The sequence below is a fragment of the Eleutherodactylus coqui genome, chromosome 10 (genome assembly GCF_035609145.1).
Source record: "Eleutherodactylus coqui strain aEleCoq1 chromosome 10, aEleCoq1.hap1, whole genome shotgun sequence".
NCBI classification, from domain to species: domain Eukaryota; kingdom Metazoa; phylum Chordata; class Amphibia; order Anura; family Eleutherodactylidae; genus Eleutherodactylus; species Eleutherodactylus coqui.
In genome coordinates, this window is record NC_089846.1 from 140,165,550 (window position 1) to 140,185,566 (window position 20,017).

At 45.4% G+C, this 20,017-nt stretch overlaps 1 protein-coding gene across 2 annotated transcripts in view; it reads left to right on the forward strand.

Annotated features, from left to right (window-relative positions):
* The window catches only part of ACTN4 (actinin alpha 4), a 49,015-nt gene extending 29,630 nt beyond the window's left edge, over positions 1–19,385 (forward strand). The window contains exons 2-21 of one of the 2 annotated variants that reach the window (XM_066581939.1): positions 3,489–3,603; positions 3,714–3,833; positions 4,850–4,936; positions 5,051–5,138; positions 6,512–6,590; positions 6,691–6,772; positions 7,480–7,565; positions 10,434–10,526; positions 10,884–11,114; positions 11,362–11,509; positions 12,215–12,365; positions 13,103–13,211; positions 13,300–13,440; positions 13,526–13,708; positions 13,792–13,926; positions 14,661–14,840; positions 14,922–15,068; positions 15,431–15,511; positions 15,882–16,040; positions 18,006–19,385. In XM_066581939.1, the coding sequence (XP_066438036.1) occupies positions 3,489–3,603; positions 3,714–3,833; positions 4,850–4,936; positions 5,051–5,138; positions 6,512–6,590; positions 6,691–6,772; positions 7,480–7,565; positions 10,434–10,526; positions 10,884–11,114; positions 11,362–11,509; positions 12,215–12,365; positions 13,103–13,211; positions 13,300–13,440; positions 13,526–13,708; positions 13,792–13,926; positions 14,661–14,840; positions 14,922–15,068; positions 15,431–15,511; positions 15,882–16,040; positions 18,006–18,164 (2,574 nt within the window). In that variant the 3' untranslated portion in view covers positions 18,165–19,385. Of the gene's footprint in view, positions 1–3,488; positions 3,604–3,713; positions 3,834–4,849; positions 4,937–5,050; positions 5,139–6,511; positions 6,591–6,690; positions 6,773–7,072; positions 7,159–7,479; positions 7,566–10,433; positions 10,527–10,883; positions 11,115–11,361; positions 11,510–12,214; positions 12,366–13,102; positions 13,212–13,299; positions 13,441–13,525; positions 13,709–13,791; positions 13,927–14,660; positions 14,841–14,921; positions 15,069–15,430; positions 15,512–15,881; positions 16,041–18,005 lie in introns of both variants that reach the window. The other variant, XM_066581938.1, reaches the window with a different exon arrangement.
* Positions 19,386–20,017: the final 632 nt, after the last annotated feature.

Consider the following 20,017-nt stretch of genomic DNA (forward strand, 5'->3'; position numbering starts at 1 on the left):
ATTTCTGATCCACAGGTGAAAGAATTTGCCAGCGTGGTATGAGTAAGCCGGTGCTGTAACAGGTGCCGCATCCAAGGATGTCCTCACCCACACCGTATTAATGCAATCAAGGGGTGTGCCGCTCTACGCAACAGAGGGAGTTGGTGGAAGAGGTTTTGTAATTAAAGTTATTTACACCTTAACCCAACCATTGCTGCAATGCGAAACCTGAAGACACTTGGCGCCACCTCATCGCTGCGTGAAGAGCTGAAACGTCACTTCTGTTGGACAAGAAAATTGTTCTGAACATGGGCTGCGTGCAAATGTTTCTTTAAAAATCTGGTAAATGCCCGTTTCTGTATTGGAAGCTGGCACACAGGGGTTAAGCTGTGAATGCATTGTATTTGCAAGGATGGCTGTGAGCGATAATTGTGTGCCTATTTCAGGAGCCGTGACTCAGTGTGGGGGTAGGGGGTGCCCAGGCAATGACCCAGAAACATTGTTCTTACTAGAGGTCTTGTGAGATGGTGGAGAACACCCCCTGGTTGTGCCCAGCTGGCATGTCTTGGGTGGTGCCATGTTACATTCCATGTGACACACGGATTCCAAAGACCTTTTCTACTCCCTTTTTGCTTTGCACCATACTGTGAATCATTCATTCTCCTGGCCGAGGGTCTGGGGTAATAATTTACTCAGTACTTCACTGTGACATTCCTTCTGAGCATTTATGGCATGGAGTAAAGGTAGTCTGTTGCTGGGTGACCCACCCCAGACAGAGCACAATGTCATATCTGACGAACTAGCTTATAAAACAATGCATCCAAACTCCTATGAGTGTACGCTGCCTAAAAACTGTGCGTTATCGCTGAAAACAAAGGTACCGTTAGGGCCCATGTAGACGGGGTGAGTGTCGGCCTGCATAGGAGGCGTAACTGAGCCTGCAGCATAAACAATGGACTATGAGCTGATCGCTCAGTGTAAATAGCAGCCATTCAGTATTGAACGGCCGCTATGTTATGTCAATGGAGGGGGGTAAGGCCCTCTGTCCATGGCAGTTTATTCACGCCCAATCACGCCGGCCGACACTTCACATAGCATTGCTATTTAAAGCTCCGGCACTTGTCCACGAGTGCAGAATCATTGCGATTGTCCGCTCGCAGCATGCTGCGACTTGCCCCGATTCTCCGCGGTCAGCCTATCTATTAGATGGGGCTGACCGGCGGAGATTCGCTAGCGGCTCCCGCATCGTCCGTGCACAGGGGGCTTAAGGGAGCACAGAGACAAATCTCCTGCAGCCCTCCTGCCGTGAGCCAGCTGTACTAGCTCTTGTACAGCAGAGCGAGGGCGTGTGCGGGGACAAGGGGCGGGCATTGTTTGCCCGACACTCGTCCCGTCTAAATGGGCCTTGACACAGAACTCATTGCCCCTGAGCTTTTACACAAGAACAAGAGACGCGCTCCATCTCCAGTCTCTAAATGACAGAACTTTTGTCCCTCCACCTCCAACAGGCAGTTCATAGATGGCCTGAACAGGCAGTCCGACGGTTGGTAGGTCTTAAGGCAAGCTAAAAACCAAGAGACTCCGATAAGTTGGGAATTTCTTTCTGGGTACCTTGTCAGTGGCCATGTACACACAACTATTGCCCAAATTTGCTGTTTTCAGTGATTATTCAGGCAAGAATTACTCCTTGTAAAGGTACCTTTTTTATGGCTGTTTTTTCCACCTGCGTCATAGCTCAGCATGCTGAAAATACCAGATGCCAAACTGACCCCATTTATAGTCACTGGAGTATGTCTGGTGGTAATTGAGTCATGGGACTAGTCCAGATTTTTTGCTCCCATGATTGTTCAGGCTTAGAACAGGAAAATAAAAAGCTGAACTACTATAGATCTTCATAGACAAGCTATACCCTAGCTGAAGTCCATGGGTCATAATATTGACTTCCATCTTCTCAGGCATTTTGGGTTAAACATGATTTTTGACTTTTAAAGGGGTTCTTTCAAACTCTTACCATTGGTAATTGGGGAGTTCTGTGCCTGCAGTACCAAACTGGGCTGCTGCAATACGGACAGCGCTGTCTGCACCGACCGTGGGCCCTGCAATCAGCTGATCCTGAGTGGCGGACTTCAACTAATTGATGTCTCTTATCTGATGGAAGCTTGTAAATGGGTTCTCTGGGATTTACCATTTGAAGTCCTAAGCCCGCACTCGCACATGCATTACCAAAATGCTGTGTTCGAAACCATGGCGGTTTACCTCATTCTATTGTGTTTTGACAGCATTTTTAGCTCACGCCATCATTGTAAGAGGTGATATTAGGTGCGTTAAAACGCACGAAAATAAAGCAGACGGTGCTCAAATAACCACTGCGAAGTTTGCGCAGCCCCCTTGAAATCAATGTAGGCGTTGTACCATGTTTTTAGTGTAGCGGTTTAAACGCCACCCAAATCACTGTGAAAAGCGAGCTGTGATTGGCCTTAGACTACACCGTGATTTTGGTTGCAGGGCCAAAGATCGCAGCGTCGCACTGTAACATTGTAAGTAATGAAAATGAATGGCGTCCCTGTAAGCAGTCGGCAGAAATCCAAGCCTGCTGGATTTCTGCCTGACCAAATTCGCTTTCCTTTATTCATTCACTTTCATTAATTGTGATTGTAGCCAGTGCAGTGCTGCAATCTTGGCTAAATTCACCATGTAGCCTAAAGGCCCATTTACACGCAAAGATAATCTTTCAGACAATTAAAAGATTGAAAGTTTTAGCGATCATTTTGCATAAAGTATTAGTGTCCATTATCTTCATTTGCATGTAAAAGGGCCTCCAGGATCTGTTTGCAGAATCCAGGGTGTGGGCTGGGCTCTGCACACAGCTGCATTGCTCTCATCGGGGCTTCTGGCAGAGTACAATGTAATCTCCCAACTCCTTCGGAGAACACAGCATGAGGTCTATTGAGAGATATTTTATCTCTCTGCGGCTGAACGATGGATTTTTTTGCTCCCCTTAAAATCATCGTTCAGATGAAAAGTGCGCAATGGCCGCGTTTACACGCAATGATTATCACTCATTTGCAGTAGTTTGAACAAATTTTGAGCGATAATCGTTGCGTGTAAATGGGCCTTTAGCCGTACGTAACAATGATTCTCTAATCTTTCCTCCTTAGATGAGTGTTGTACCTCTATAGCCTCGCTATCGCCTGTACATGTGCAGCTCTTTCACAATGGTTAATCACATGTATGGACGTTGTTGCCATGTCTGCAAGTGTCCCTGAACCTCCTCATTGAAGTGCTATCTTTGTCTATTCTTAGATGTAGTTTTACTTTAACCTCCAAAGCGACCTGATCAGTTGTGTAATTATGTATAGGAATGTCATCTTCCCGCTCCGCCGTCTTTCGCTGTATTTCCTGCGGTTTTTATTACAGGACGGTGCGGCCTCTAGCGGTAGTATATAATAGGCTTAATCTCTTAGTACTGTAGATCTACCTGATCATTGATCTGTTACTTCTGTCTGCAGACGTTCACGGCTTGGTGTAACTCTCACCTGAGGAAGGCTGGCACTCAGATTGAGAATATAGATGAGGACTTCAGAGATGGCTTAAAACTTATGTTACTGCTGGAAGTTATTTCAGGTGAGTTTTGGCGTCACTAGAGCGGTGGACGGGCGTAAGGCATGCAATAAAGTGTTTATTACATGACTTAATTTATTTATTTTTCTCTTTTTTTTTTTTTTTTTTTGTAGGAGAGCGTCTTCCCAAACCCGAGCGGGGAAAAATGAGGGTTCATAAGATCAATAATGTCAATAAAGCGTTGGATTTCATTGCAAGTAAAGGAGTGAAGCTGGTCTCCATTGGAGCTGAAGGTGGGCAGAATCTTTTATCCTTCAACATTGGTGTTGTATTGGTTTGAACGCTGTTAAAGGGGTTGTTCAGTTTTAAACTATTGATCATCTATTGTCTGGATAGGCAATAGGTAGTAGATTAGCGCGGTGGACTGTCGCACAGGAAGCACACAGTTCCATTCTCACTTCGGTGGCCTGACTTGGTATTACATGTGGAGTTCCTAGTCACTTCATTGGGAACTCTGCCTGTAATACTAAGGCTGCCTGTCCACGGGCAGAGCAGCTTCTCACGAGCGGATTTCCACCATGGGAGATCATTTTAAGGTCCTATTATGATAGATTCATCACGGAGAATGACTGCATGCCATGATTTTTAAACGCGAGCGAAAAATCGCTGTTGTCCCGCTTGTGTACATCGGCCTGCACTTTCCATAGTTATCCTATGCAAAGAGTTTCAAGTATGACCGGCATGCAGTTTATCATCGCGGATCACGCTATGAACGGACGCCAGCCTAAGGCCGGCTTCACACGAGCGTGACGGGCTCCGCCGCGGAATATTCCGCGGCAAAGCCCATCACGGCGCCCCCCAGAGACCCCATACTTACTAGCGGATCGTTAGTCTTCGCTCCCGCATGACGCTTCCCCACCCACCGCGTCACGACACGCCCACCGCGTCACATGACGCGGCCGGCCGTTTCATGTGACACGGCGGCGGTAGGAGGGAAAGCGTTTTCACGCTAGCTTCCGCTTTGTTACAGCGGGAGATAGCGTGAACGGGCGGCTTCCATTGACTGCAATGGAAGCCGTCGGTGCGTACACCCGCGGCAAATAGAGCATGCCGCGGGTGAGGGCGGGAGATTTCACGGTGCGGAATTCCGCACTGTGTGCCCTGAGCTATTACGCGGCGGAAATCCGTTCGTGGGAAGGAGGCCTTAATCAGGCCACCGCAGTGAGAATGGCTTACCCTAAGAATTGATAAATGATTTAAAATTGGACAATCCTGTTTGACTTTTTAATTATTTTTTTTTTCCTTCCAGAAATTGTGGATGGAAATGCAAAAATGACTTTAGGAATGATCTGGACCATTATCCTTCGCTTTGCCATTCAGGATATTTCTGTGGAAGGTAACTACTGTTAAAGTTGGCTTTTTTTTTTTTGTTTGTTTTTTATATTACTTTTCTCATCCATTGCCTGTTTCCCTCTTGTGCCTAACTTTTTTCCTTCTTTTCTCTCCACAGAAACTTCTGCAAAGGAAGGATTATTGCTCTGGTGTCAGAGGAAGACTGCGCCTTATAAGAATGTCAATGTACAAAACTTCCACATCAGGTGACTTTACACGGCGAAGGGTTCACTTTAGACTTCCGTTATGAGCTTTCTGTGGGTTTATGGAAGGGCAGTCTGCAGCAAAAGTCTTATGGTTAAGGTTTCGGTAACTCCTTTAAAAACAGATCCAACATGGCAGTCGTGGCTTCATTGTAAAGTGTGAAAGAGGCCAAATGTGCGCTTCAAACGTTTGCTCATATATTTATTTAAAGCTTTCTTTTACAACACAATGGCCTACATTCAGTTTACACCAGTGTTTTGGGGTTTTTTTTTGCTTAAACTGAGTTTCAAAAAATTTTAAATGGCTTTATTAACACTAAAACCATAAAAAATGCAATTTTTGCTGCGCCATATATTGTGAAGCAACAGCTCAGTTATTCAGGTTGCTTCTTGGCACACAGGGCAGCTCTGATTTTACTCACTCCAAAGTCTGAGTAGTTTCTGTATTGCTTACAGACTTTACTAGAATTTCCCCCGTATTCCCATTGGAGTCTACAATCTGTATAATTAAGTCGGCAGTTTGATGGCTGATTACTTTTAATAGAACACTAACTCTCCAGACCATTTATATTACAAAAATGGCAAAGCTGATGCCAAATGTGAGCGTCGGGTTACTAAAATTTAAGTGAACACTCTTCGCCTTCCTGTAAGAAGAAAAATCCCTGAATGAAAAATCCCTAAGCTCCTCCTCTTTGTGTGCAGCCGCACATTTATCATGTATTGTGGGCAACATAGATGCCACAAAGTGCCCATCATGCAGGATGGAGGTTCCCCAAACCCATAAACCCCTTCCTCCATTTCCGCACTTGCCTCCCTTTTCCTATTTTGCCCTTAATTGTAACTCTTCCCCCCCCCCCCCCCCCCCCCCCCTCAATTGCTTTACCACCATGTTTAAAGATGCCAGGAGTCAGACTGGCTTAAAGTCCTAATGGGATCTTTGTGTTGAGCAGTAATGGAGGCATCAGTCATCAAGTAACTGACACACACATGGTATTTCTATGCCTGAGAGATTTGGGGTATGTTCACATATGGTGGATTTTGGTGCGGATTTGCAGCTGATTTCACCCTTCCAATCTAGAGGGTGCAGTCTGTTGTGGATCAGAGGTAAAATCCGCACCAATAGTGCAGATCTAGCCTTAGATTGATTTTATGCAGTAAATTTAATTGGTGGCTCTAACTGTTAGTGTACAAGGGGAACGACTCGAGGAAAGTGGCATTTTGTTTTTGTATTGGTAGACCATGCAATAAAAATTGGCTTTTAGAACGTATTGGTCCATAACCTTTAATGATTACAGTCCTGAAAGGGTTAAAGCCTATATGCCATTTTATAATGTAGCAATTAATTCCCCAACTAATCGCCTTTCCTCCTGTTACAGCTGGAAGGATGGCCTTGCCTTCAATGCCTTGATTCACAGACACAGACCGGAACTTATAGAATACGATAAACTCAGAAAGGTGAGTGGAAACCGGTGACCATTCCTAGTAATCCTAACCTTTATTCACATGTCACTGAAGGCTCGGGAATCTCCTAATGCTTTTTTTGCCCGTCTCCTAGGATGACCCGGTCACCAACCTGAACAATGCCTTTGAGGTGGCTGAGAAATACCTGGATATTCCTAAGATGTTGGACGCAGAAGGTACGGCTCTGAGGTCTTGGGCTGACTTCTAATGAGGGATGACAATGCTGCTCTGTGTAATTGTTGCTGAGCATGAGCGCACATCCAGTTGTTTCTAGAGCGCAGTCTACACATACAAGCCAGCCTTTTACATAATGAAGCATTGTCTATACAGTAAGCCAAGGCTGTTGAACTGTATAATCTGAATTTTTCTTTTCTGCTTCAGAGACTGGCTGTTTGACCTTAGTTTCCCGTTCCAAGAGCCTCTGAATGTTGCCATTTTTTTTCTTAGTTTTTCCAACTTATTTCCTTTGTTTACAGACATAGTCAGCACGGCCCGTCCTGATGAGAAGGCTATCATGACATACGTGTCCTCTTTCTACCACGCCTTCTCTGGAGCCCAGAAGGTAGTGTTTGGGGTGACCGCAGCGCCCCCACCTGACTCCTCTCTTGCGCTTTCTCTTTCGCATGCCTAATGTGCTTTTCTTGCAGTTGCGCGGCATGTTGTCTCCTCTGTCAGGAATTCTGTAGCTTGGTTGTAGAATTCACTTTTCTCAGAAGTATTTGAGTTAATTAACTCAGAAGGTATTAATGATCTACTCCCATCTCATTATTCCTGGCACAGACAAGAGGGCAGAGAGGTGCAGATCTGGGCCAGGAAGCCCTTCGCCTGGCTGGTCCTGCACCCCCTCACCTGGCACTTGTCCTTTTCTTTCCTCTTTGCACAGATATTGTGGGTACTCTCAGGCCTGATGAAAAGGCCATAATGACCTACGTTTCCTGCTTCTACCACGCTTTCTCTGGTGCTCAGAAGGTGAGCTTCTGCTGGCATTTCTTTTTGGGTGTCTTAGCCTATCCCGGTCTTGTTTCATTTCTGGAGGTCATTAACCTCAGAGCAACTCCCTTCTTAATTACTAAACGCCTTAAACTGCAGCTTCATCTTGTTTTGTCATTATAAATGATCTTTCTGTATCTGTTAACCCTGCACTTCCCCTCCTGATTGATAATGAATCCTTTAAATGTTTTCCTATAGTTCACTTATGCAACTGTCCTGTACCCTTTAAGGCTGCATTCACAACACGTTTGCAGTGTCTGCTTGCTGTATGCACTGGAATGATCCTGGTTCATATGCCAAAAGTATCCCGAGGCCCCCATAGAGGCCAAGAGCATCCTTTTGGCATCTGTTAGGCTGGTATACATCACAATCCCCCCTCCTACCCCTGCTGTATGGAATGGTGTGCTGTCTGCTGCGCTACTCCCTACAGGAGCATCCCACAAACAGTTACATGTTCTCCAAGAGCCCCCCACATTGATGGCAGTGAGGGGGATACATGGTATTTAGCAAAAAAAATATAGAGATTTCATATTCATTCATTTATATTCGCTGTGCTGCTCCGGTCTGTTTACTTCGGGTTGCAGCAGTCACATGGGTTGTTTTCCCATGTGATCACTGCAGCCAATGGGAGGCAGCCGGATGTTAGTGACATTTCGTAAACCTTCTTTGGAGCTTATACATTAGAAGCTCATTTGACACGTTTACATGACGGCCACAGCGAGTCTATTGACTTTATATAGTTGTGGCTATTGGTAGCCAAAAACGATATGAAATGAATAACTTGGGAAAACCCCTTTTAAACACAATCTACCTTTTTTTTAAAATTGAGACTGTGGGTATGTTTAGCATTGTGTGGCTATACAGTCATATAGTATCCTCCACATGTATAAACCTCGCAAGTACAATGCATACGCAGAGTGAATTCATGAGCTTCCATCTCCTATATTCACAGTGGATCTGTTCTGCATATTATCATGATGGGTGCAACGGGCTTTGATGCCAAAGGGCCTTAATGTTGTGCCATTCTGTATAATGGCTGATAAGAGAATACATGCATCTTGTAGTTATTCATGATCCCGGATCTATTGACTCCCACTGGTGTCTGTACGGTTATTGCTGAGAGGCCGGAGGAGCTCGGGGCTGGACCCTTGTAGACTCCATTGTAGCTTAGCACCAGTATATTTGCTTTTCACACATTACATAAAATGCTTCCCCTAATTGGTCCTGAAAATATACTGGGCTAATCTGCTTTAAAGCGACCCTCCAGTTTTGGACAGAAGAAGCCGGCTGCACTACTGACTACCTGATGCATACATCTCCGAATAGCAGAAAGTATAGCGGCAGAGCAATGCAAGAATAAAGCCTGAGAGGCCAATACCGGCTCGAAACGCTGCTGCTTCTTTTTTTGTTAATGGGGGAATAAAGTTCTTGTTTTGTTCTTGCATCTCTCTACTGCTATACTTTCTGCTATTTGGAGAAGGATTTTTGAGGTTTTTGGTCCAATACCTACATTTTGTGTAGCGTGCATATGACCTGGATTATAATCTCACCTGGGTTTACTCGTAACATATGCTGCTGAACACCTCTTGTTATCTGATGCATACTGTGACGCCACGTGCTGCTCATATGGGCAGTACTGACCAATCGAGGTGTAGTGTCTTGTGCAGTAGTATGCATTAACCCTTTCCAATCCACTGACATCTAAAGACATTCTGATTGAAGGCTGTTCAGCTCTGATGCCGGAAGACGTCCGGCAGGGTATACTTGCTGTATATTACTGGCCGCTCTGTTGTTGGGGGGGCCTCTCCAGTTTGTCCTATAGCACAGTACTGGCTCTAGCCAGCAGATGGCGCCATTGTATAATGGCAGAAAGAGAAAACCCCCTAGGAAACCCTGAATCCAAAATTGGATTGCAAAGGGTTAATAGTCTATATCAGGTAGTTAAAAAGAAGCAGTGCGGCCATCTTTTTGTCCAGGACTAGTGGCGTTTTTAAGTCCTTGCAGCAATTTTGCCATATTAAAGGGGTTTTCCAGGCCTAAGATATTGATTGCATATATTGAGGACCTAGCGTCAGGCTAAGTGTAATGGGGGGTTCACTACTTGTGACCCTGCTTATCAGCTTTCTGGCTGCAGCCACTTCACAGCACTGTACACTTTTATATACATAACAGTGGTGCTTGGAATGGATGGAGCTGTTCTTGGGCCATGTGATCAATAAACATGAGGTTGCAGTGCTCATTCAAGTGCTGCGGCCTCATCAGTCAGCTCATTGGTGGACCCTACCGATCACCTATTGATGACCTATCCTGAGGTCATGGATATTGGTGCCAGAGCCCCCTTTAAATCTACAGTCTTACCTCTTTAAGCAAAGCCGGTTGAAATAAAGCTAAAACACTTGCTGCAACGGGAACCTGCTGCTATTCAAGATGTGCAGGAATATATAGCTCCACTCACTGGTAACCCCAACATCCAAAAACAACTATCCAGTGTGATATCAAGCAAATAGGAGAAAAAACAATCTGTAAATCTTGCCACATGGTGACCCCTGACTCGTTTCGGACGTAGTGTCATTTAGTCATAGGATTAAAATGAGTTTGCAGTGTGATTTGTAGAAAGCCTTTTTGCTGCGAGTGGCATCCGCAGGTAACTCCTTGTGCTGGTTGGTCCCACTGTTCCCGGGAGCCCGGGCTCCTCGCTGACTTGTACTTGATGTGTTGTGTAGTCTGGCTGCCAGGCGCACACTTCTGATCATCCTTGATGACATTTTGAGGGAGCTCTTTGAGTTTATCACCTTGACTCATTATTGGCTAGTTGTCAGTGTTTGTAAACCATGTGTCCTCTTCCAGGCCGAGACGGCAGCCAACAGAATCTGTAAAGTCTTGGCTGTGAATCAAGAGAACGAGCATCTGATGGAAGATTACGAGAGGCTGGCCAGTGACGTAAGTCCTTCATGTCTCCTTAGTTCTCCAAGTTTCACCTTTCCATGCCCCTGCTATCATTACTAAATCCGCTCTGTGAATTCCAGCATCCTCACCTCCATATCATGCATTATTTATTCTAGCAGAGCGCTGGAGTCGGAGCTAAATAATTGTTAGAATCGTCAAGCCTTTCAGTACATTAGATTGGTCTGAAGACTTGTTCACATAGTAGCAGTCATGTGGCTTACAAGGATCTTCTCCTAGTTCACACCAGTCATTTTCCTGAACTTTGCAGCAATGAACATTACGCCCCTCTTGGGACTTTTAAGTGTTTCTTGGTAGGATGTATTGTAATTTGAAGCCTTTCTCTTCTGGTAGCTCTTAGAGTGGATTCGCCGTACAATCCCATGGTTGGAAGATCGTCAGCCGGAGAAGACCATGCACGATATGCAACAGAAACTTGAAGATTTCCGGGACTATCGCCGTGTACACAAACCACCAAAGGTCCAAGAGAAATGCCAGCTGGAGATCAACTTTAATACCTTACAAACCAAGCTGAGGCTCAGTAACAGACCGGCCTTCATGCCTTCTGAGGGGAAGATGGTGTCGGTGAGTGCCGTCATGTGGGCTTGCAAGGAAAGCTCTACTGGGAATACACTAGTATGATTGACTAGTTTAGGGTCTGCTTCAGGGGTAACGAGGAACGCCCGGAGCGTAGCACTTCTATGTGGATGAGCATTTCATCTCCATTTTCTCAGCATCAGACGGTTTTTGATCTCCTAAATACAAAACTGTCTGTAACTGATACTTTTTATTGCTTAGCCCTTCTAATGCCACATTCCTCTTCCAATTTCAGGACATTAATAATGGCTGGCAGCACTTGGAGCACGCAGAGAAGGGTTTCGAAGAATGGTTCCTGAATGAAATGCGTAGGCTAGAAAGGCTGGAGCACTTGGGATTGAAATTTCGCCAGAAATCATTGATACATGAAGCCTGGACTGATGGTGGGTGTTGTGACCTACAGCTGAGCGTATTGGAGACTTTCATGCTGAAAGAGGGTTTTCCAGGGAAATGCTATTGACGGGCCATCCTCAGGATATATCAATAGTTGACAAGCCTGAGGTCTGCCGCTTGGGAACCTATCTGATCAGGTGCCTGTTGTCAGTACCGCTACAGGAGTACGAAATGGAAGCTGCTCGTCTGACCCCTTTGTAGTGGCCAGCGCTTGTAGCTCTCATTGATTGTAATGAGTTGGACTGTCCACCACACAGGAGCAGCAGCTTCTCCTCTGTACCAAATTGTGTAGCAGTGCTGAGCGGTCCCCACGTGGTAGACCCCAGCAGATCATTTACTGATGCAACTATCACTTGTTCAGTGGGGGATCCTGGTGTTGAGCCTCTGCCCTCTTATTTCAGGAGAGTGCTGCACCTTTTTGGTCAGCTTTGCTTTCATGCAAACTGAGTCTGTATATCGCTATCCCTGCCTCTGAGGGTCAGCCAAGCAAAGCTGATCACAGCTAAAGGGGCACATTGTCAGCTCCTCTGCGCCCTTTGTTCTTTGAAGGGTGGATGGTGCTTCTGCATCGGGACACCCACTGATCAAAAGTTCTGACATGTAATTATGACTTAACATGTCCTAATTCCATGAAGGGGATACCCTCTTTAATGGTTTAATCAAATTGTGCCATTTAACCAACATTATTCCAACAGGCAAAGAGGCCATGTTAACGCAGAAGGACTATGAGACGGCCACTCTTGCTGAAATCAAGGCTCTCCTTCGGAAGCATGAGGCCTTTGAGAGTGACCTGGCAGCCCACCAGGACCGAGTGGAGCAGATTGCAGCCATCGCACAGGAGCTGAAGTGAGTTATGAAGGGGCTATTGAAGTCTCCTACACTACTCTAATTATATCTAAAGGGTATTGACTGGCTGACCCATTGGACCCTAAATTATCGTAAAATGCAAAGCCTCACCAACTACTCGACTGGTTTTACCAATATACCATCTGTAGAGGTATATTCTGTGACTGTCCTGTAGATCATGTTACAGGGTGTTGCTTTTAAAACACAAGAATTGTATATTTTTAAGGATTTTATGTAATTTTACATATGATATTCTGATGACTGGATGGGATCTTGTGTTACTAGGCGCAGCGCTTCATATAACATGACCTGAAACAGTCTACTGTGTGCTATGATGCAAGTCAGTTTATTCAAGGCCTCTCTGTATTAAAGCTTGCCACACTTGGGCATTAAACATCTTGAGACCTGTACAGATTTGATTTGGCCTTGTAATGAAGATGCCACGTGGGGCTTCTATGCATCTTGACATAGGTGTGTGTGTGTCTTACAAACAGTGCATTCATTGTTTCCATTCCTTGCACACCGTTATTATAAGACATTCCAAGGCCAGCGTTTCACAACTTCCACGTCTCCAAGCTTGCCGGAGCTCCAGTGAATAGAACCTTTTATTTCATGGACATGTGGAGCGTGGAAGAGGGGGTGCGTGCATGGGTGTTAAGCGTCTCTTCCCCAGAATATCAAAGCGCTGCTTAGACCTGCTGTTTCTAATGGCACTACATAATACTTGTCTCTTCTAGTGAACTTGATTACTATGACTCTCCCAGTGTAAACGCACGGTGCCAAAAGATCTGTGATCAGTGGGATGTGTTAGGTTCTCTGACGCACGGAAGACGGGAATCCCTAGAGGTGAGCACAGTGGGGACACCATGCTGTCTGGGCATAATTACTTTAATCACACGTGAGGCTTAATTCTCTTTTTTGTATTTGCTTCTAGCAAACCGAGAAGCATTTGGAGGCCATAGACCAGTTGTATCTGGAATATGCAAAAAGAGCCGCACCTTTCAACAACTGGATGGAAGGGGCAATGGAAGACTTGCAAGACATGTTTATCGTGCACACCATTGAAGAGATTGAGGTAAGGTGCCTACGCCATTTCTTATTGGTGCATACATTACAGTCTTGCTATATTGAGAGAACATGGCTGTTTTCTTTGTATTCAGGGGCTTATTGCGGCTCATGAGCAGTTTAAATCTACACTGCCCGATGCTGACCGTGAGAGAGAAGCTATTCTTGACATCCAAAGTCAAGCTCAGAAGATTGCAGATTACAACCACATTAAATTGGCATCCGGGAACCCCTACACCTCAGTCACTCCACAGACAATCAACTCGAAGTGGGAGAAGGTAGGTGGCTGTGACTATGTTGAACACCATTTGCCCTGGCCAGAACATAGGTTTATAATGTACACGTTCCTCCTTGATGCCAGGTCGAGCAGTTGGTTCCTAAGAGAGACAATGCTCTGAAAGGAGAGCAAGACAAGCAGCAGTCCAACGAACGTCTACGTCTGCAGTTTGCTACCCAAGCGAATGTGGTGGGACCTTGGATTCAATCAAAGATGGAGGTATGTAACACTTAATGTAACTGTTCTTGCAGAGCTTTTAGAACTAGTCACAGCTCTTGCATTTTGTCACCCATGTCGGGTGAGGTCTGCAGGCAAATCTAAGGGATGAAGTGCCACCTAGTGTAGAAGATTGGTATTTCATGTTATGAAACCATGGCTGTTTAGATTTGGTCTCCGATGTAACTAATGCAGACTTTGGCCTGATAAATCATAGGACTAATTTGCTGTCTTGTTTGTTTTACCTGTTTGGACCTCAGATTAGCATGTAGTACAAAAACTTATTTAAATGACCGTTGTTGAGCACGTACGTGGCAGTTTAAAAACCCTGTTAATTCTATAAACTTGGACCAGACAGTCTAAAGACTCCTTAAATTTTGGTGCATCTTTAGACGCTAACTTTATACCACTTATTGATTAGCTTGGCTTGCGTCCAAACTTGAATGCATGCCAAATTTAAGCTACATCCCTTGTCAAGCGAGACACAGCAGACTATTCTTGGTGCATCAGTTTCATTAAAGTCTAAAACTTGATACAACATTATGCTTCAGAACTGCGCCAATTGTGACCCTTTTTGACAAGGTCTAGATGCAGTTCCAATAATCTACCCCAATGTGTCCATTTATAATGCTCTTTGGGGAGGGGGGTTTGTTTTAGTGTTTGTCTGCCTGGTTCACCATTGGATCTACTGTATATAAGGCTGTTTTTGTTAACACAAAGAGCCCATGTTTCATCAGGAGATTGGAAGAATCGCCATCGAATTGCATGGCACTCTGGAGGATCAGATGAATCACCTGAAGCAGTATGAACAGGGCGTCATAAATTACAAGCCAAACATAGACAAACTGGAGCAGCAGCATCAGCTCATCCAGGAGGCTCTGATCTTCGATAACAAGCACACAAACTACACAATGGAGGTGAGATGGAGAGAAGTTTAACCAGGTTAGAGGGACTTTGACTCCTGATCTGGCAGTAATCTGTCATATTGTGTATTGCAGCACATTCGTGTTGGTTCGGAACATCTGCTCACCACTATTGCAAGGACCATAAATGAGGTGGAGAACCAGATCTTAACACGCGACGCCAAGGGAATCAGCCAGGAACAAATGCATGAGTTCAGAACATCCTTCAATCACTTTGACAAGGTGAGAGGACCTGATAGGACTTTATAGCAGCCAGGAGGAAGAGTCAGAGTGCCCAGCTCTCGTTTTTATAAAATCTAGTTTTGATCAGTAGTATACAGGAACATTTGATATCCCATTTCATAACCCCTTTTGTTTCCCTCCCTCTTGTCGGTCCCAGAAAATCACCTTCCAGAGTTGTCCAAATACATCTCCCATTTGTCCCAAGTCACTGTATGCATTCTGTAATGTAATTGTTTTGTTTCTCTTCCATTGTCCGGTGTCCACCCATCGCCTTCCACTCCATTTCATTGCCTCTTTCTCCTGCCCACGGCTTGCTCTTGGGGCCTTCGTGTTCCTTCCCCACCATATTCTACTCATGACAGGATCATACGGGTGCCCTCGGACCTGAAGAATTCAAAGCTTGTCTCATCAGTCTGGGCTATGATGTGGAGAATGACAGACAGGTACCACGTTTATCCTGCTAAGCCAAACTAATTCTCTGCCGCTTTCTTTCTTTGTGTTTATATGGCCTCTCTCCTCTCCTCGATCTGTCCTCTCGCATCCTTTGCTCATCTCCGTTATTTTCTATCTCATACATTATTTTACACATCTCTGCTGGTTCTGTCCCTTTTTTCCTCCTATTGTTTGTTACTGTTTCTTGGAAAAGAAGAGAATTTCTGCTCTGGATGCCGATGACTTTCGCGCTCTCCTTATATCCACTGGATACAGCTTGGTATGCCTCACATCTGCCTTTTCTGTGATACCCTCTGGTGTTTCCTTGTCATTTAGACTTTATTTCCTTCCTTTCCCTGATTGGTTGTTCTGTTATCTCAGGGAGATGCTGAATTTCACCGTATCATGGCCAGCGTTGACCCCAACAATTCGGGCTCTGTGACATTCCAAGCATTTATTGACTTCATGTCAAGAGAGACCACAGACACGGACACTGCTGACCAAGTGATTTCTTCCTTTAAAGTCCTTGCTGGAGATAAGGTAAGTGGCTGATTTGCACTCCTTTTTATAGGGCTTATTAAATGGCCGAATGATCAAGCAAGAATGTTCCTAGGAATGTTCGTCCGGTCAGGGAGCCTCATGACGGCGCCGCCGATCACCTGATTGAGCAAATGTTCGCTCATCAGGTGAGGGAAGAAAAAGCCTTGTCCGCGGCGCACCTCCATGTGAATAGTCTTTCTGAGAGACTAAGGATCACTTATCTCCCTAATCTGAATTGTTCTGTGTGAAGGTCTAGCAGACGTGTGCCAAATTCGTTAAATGGCACTTTAACTCCTTAGTGACAGCCAAATGTCTTTTTATTGACTGCACATCTTTTTAAGGTGGTGGCTTGGCTGATTGTCAGCCAGGCTACTGCTCTGACTGCAAGGAACACAAGCTTCAGCTCCTGGCTGTTTAACCCCTTACATGCTACAGAGGACAGGTTTCCTCCTGTCACCCATCAGCAGCCTGCAATGCAATCGCAAGGTAGCAATGGGTTCCCATGGAAGCCAGAGGCCTGACAAAGGCCTCTGTCTGCTGTGTAACTATGCCCATTAAACTCTGCCTCTGGCAGCCTAACAGGCTGACGTTATAAGCATAGTGGAATGCACTACAAAAGCAATGCGGTATATTATCCTAGTGATCAAATGATTGAATGTTCATGTCCCCTCAAGGGACTTGAAAATATTCAGTAAAGTTTAAAAAAAAAAAAATCTAGTTTAAAGGAAATACCCCCCCCCCCCCCCACACACACACACACACACACACACACACACACCCCATCCTTCCACACGCTCGGTGTTTCGACCCAAGCAATGAAAATCTTATCTTTCACAGTGAATGCCAGGAAAGTAATGCCAAAATTGCTTTTTCTTTGCCTCCCAAATAAAAAAAAAAAAGCTATCTGGAAAAAAAAGCCACATGTAACCCAAAATAGTAGGGATTAAAACTACAGCTCTTGCCACGAAAAACATGGTCTGACGGCTCCATTGCTGGAGAAGTAAAACTGCTGTGGGCCCCTGAATGCGGTGATGCAGATTCAGTTCTTTAAAAACGTTCTTATTGTACCAAAATAGTAACTGTTCTGTAAGGTGATCTTGGAGTAGTTGTGCGGATCCAGATAACGGCTATCGTGTTTTTACCGCATGGTGAACACGGGCAAGAAGTGTTCTCCAACCTGTTTGTACCCCAGAATAACGCCATTATACAAATAGCATGCCCTGTCTTTGCTCCGATTCTGCGTAGACTGCTTCCATTTGAAGTCAGTGGAAGCCGTCCGCACCGCGGCTCTTCCATGGAAAGGTCACTGACTCGCCTAGCGACGCGGGAAAAGCTGGGTGAAAAAAATCTGTACTGCGCATGTCAAACGGCAAGCCGTGCAAACCATCCGCAGTAGAGAAGACTAAATGATGGGTACGTTCGGACGCCATCCGGGCACACGGGTCTGATTCCGCTGCGGGCTCCCACATGCCAAATCTCACCCAATCATATGCAGACGGCCGTAACCAGCAGCTTAGGACAGATCTCTTCCTCAGCGATGCTGGAATGTGTGCTGCTGAGACACAACAGAGACCTGCTTTTCCATGTGGCTGGAGGCCAGATGGTTCCCTAATTGGTGCCTCACACTAATGTACGGCTAAACTGTTCTACGTGTCTCAGCTGTGCAGCTTTCAGCATCTGCTGAGGAAGAGGCCGGTTGCCTCGAAACACTGCTGGTTTTACAAAATAAGTCGGACTCTCCTTGTCTTCTGTTTGCTCTCTTTGCACATCTGCTTCCAGTAGGGTGCCCATGTGGTTGGGCAGCACCTCCGCACTATTAGACCACTACTCCAATGGCTTAACAATAACCTCCCAAGCCCTGAGGAACCACAGCAGAGCTCCTCCATACACAGTTTGCATTTTTGCACCCGTCTCTCTTGACTTTACATGACAGGTTTACAAATGCTCTTCTCCATTGTTTTTCAGAACTACATCACAGCAGCAGAGCTGCGCCGGGAGCTGCCGCCGGATCAAGCAGAGTATTGCATCTCTCGTATGGCTCCCTACCACGGTCCTGATACAGTGCCTGGAGCACTGGATTACATGTCCTTTTCTACTGCATTGTATGGCGAGAGCGACCTGTGAGAGCTTGATGGGGATGAGATCAACACTGCCCTACCACCTTCTGTCAGCTACTAATGTCTCGGCGGTGGCAGAAGGGGAGAAGTGCCAGATGGTCAGGGGAAGATGGGTTCACTAGCATTCCTCTGTCAAGGGGGAGAGGGAGGGGATCACTAGCTTTCATTCCCTTTGCAAGGAGGGAGGAGAAGACAGAGCAGAAGTTGCAGGACCACTCCTCCCCCTTTGCAAAGCTATCTATGCAATGGCTATGGGGCAAGGGTGCTTCCACACACAGCTGGCACGTAGACTGCGCTTCTGGGTATCTTTATCATCTTTCGCACCTTGTACAGTTCTTTCACAAGCCCCTCTCTCCCTTCCTTGGATTATTTATTCCTGGTCCTACAAATTCCTGCAGGAGGTATGCGGTCCGTAGCTCTGCAGTACTAATGCTTCTTCCCCTGTTTATATCCTAGTTTCATAGCGCGATGACCTCGTGGTGAGGTCCTGGCATAGAGGGCTCCGCACTGCAGGCAGGGGAGAGATCGACCCGTAATAAATGGGGGTTAGGGTGCTATTTTTGTCCTCCATCTGTCTTACCATGTAATATTTTGAGGGCACGCCGGTCTTTCTGCTGAACTGTTGCAGCTGGTATGAAATGCTCCGATCTGTTACAGTACCAGGACAGGCCAGAAAAAATAATCATGTCATTCCATGTAAAATTCACTGCATTCCGGATGCTTCCTGCCTCACGTCGGTGGAGAGAACACAAACCTATCATTCCATGCCACGATTTGCATGACCTTTTTGGTGATGGTCACCCGTTCCTGGGATCCCACCCCTTCCTTTTTGTATTCTGTAGACTCCCATCAGATCATGAAGCGCTCTGTTCCACGTCTTGATACTTTCTAAGCCCTATAATGGTTTTTATTTTTTCCCTTAAGGACCAAAAACAAATTATAATAAAATAAAACTTTAAGAGGGTTACTATTTACTTAATTTAGGGGGATTTATGATATAAATATATATACACCTAGCAAAACCTATATTTGCAGTTTTTTTTTCTCTTGTCTTCTAAATAAAAAAAAAAAAGAAAAGGTTGCTGATTTTGTTTATCACTATGTCTGTAACATTCCTTATCTCATCTTTTTATACCAGCGGCCCACCAGGAGGGGGCAGCATCTTTCTATCATTCCTGCACCTCCTACAACTCCGTTCAGAACAATAAAAGTAATATTTTTAAGATAAGTCTGGTCAATTTGTATTGCTTTTAAGGGTGGGCAGTAGACTGGAGGAATATTTGCTGTGTAGATGAGGGGAATTCTTAAGGCCCGTTTAGACACAACGATTATTGCTCAAAAGCCATCTTTTGAGCAATAATCGCTGCATCTAAACACGCGCCCATCGTGCACTATTCGTTCGTTCATGGGTGATTTCCAGCAAGCTAGAAATCGCCGATGACTTATCACTGCTGCACACTGATTTTCTCAGCGGGTGGCGCTGATGGCAGTCTTTCAGCTGGTATCCCGCTGACAGTTCTTAGCAGGACACCAGCTGAAAGCTCTAAGAAAAATGCAGCTGTTTGCATATATAAAACAGCTGCTTTGTTCTCAGCTATTGCAGAGGTATCCTGCGCTGCCTGCATAACTCTTGAGTAGCTAATTAGAGTTGGGGAAAGATCGCTTAAAACTGTCACTGAAATTGTTGTTTGAGCGATCATCGTTTTGTGTAAATGGGCCTTTACTCTTGTGGTGCTGATAAAGGGATCTTGGCAATTAAAGGGGTTTTCCAGGAATAAAGGTTTGATGTAATCAAGATGGAAAAGCCCTTTTTAGGCAAACCTCACTGGGCTTTTACCAGGGAGCCTTGGTGCTGGAAGC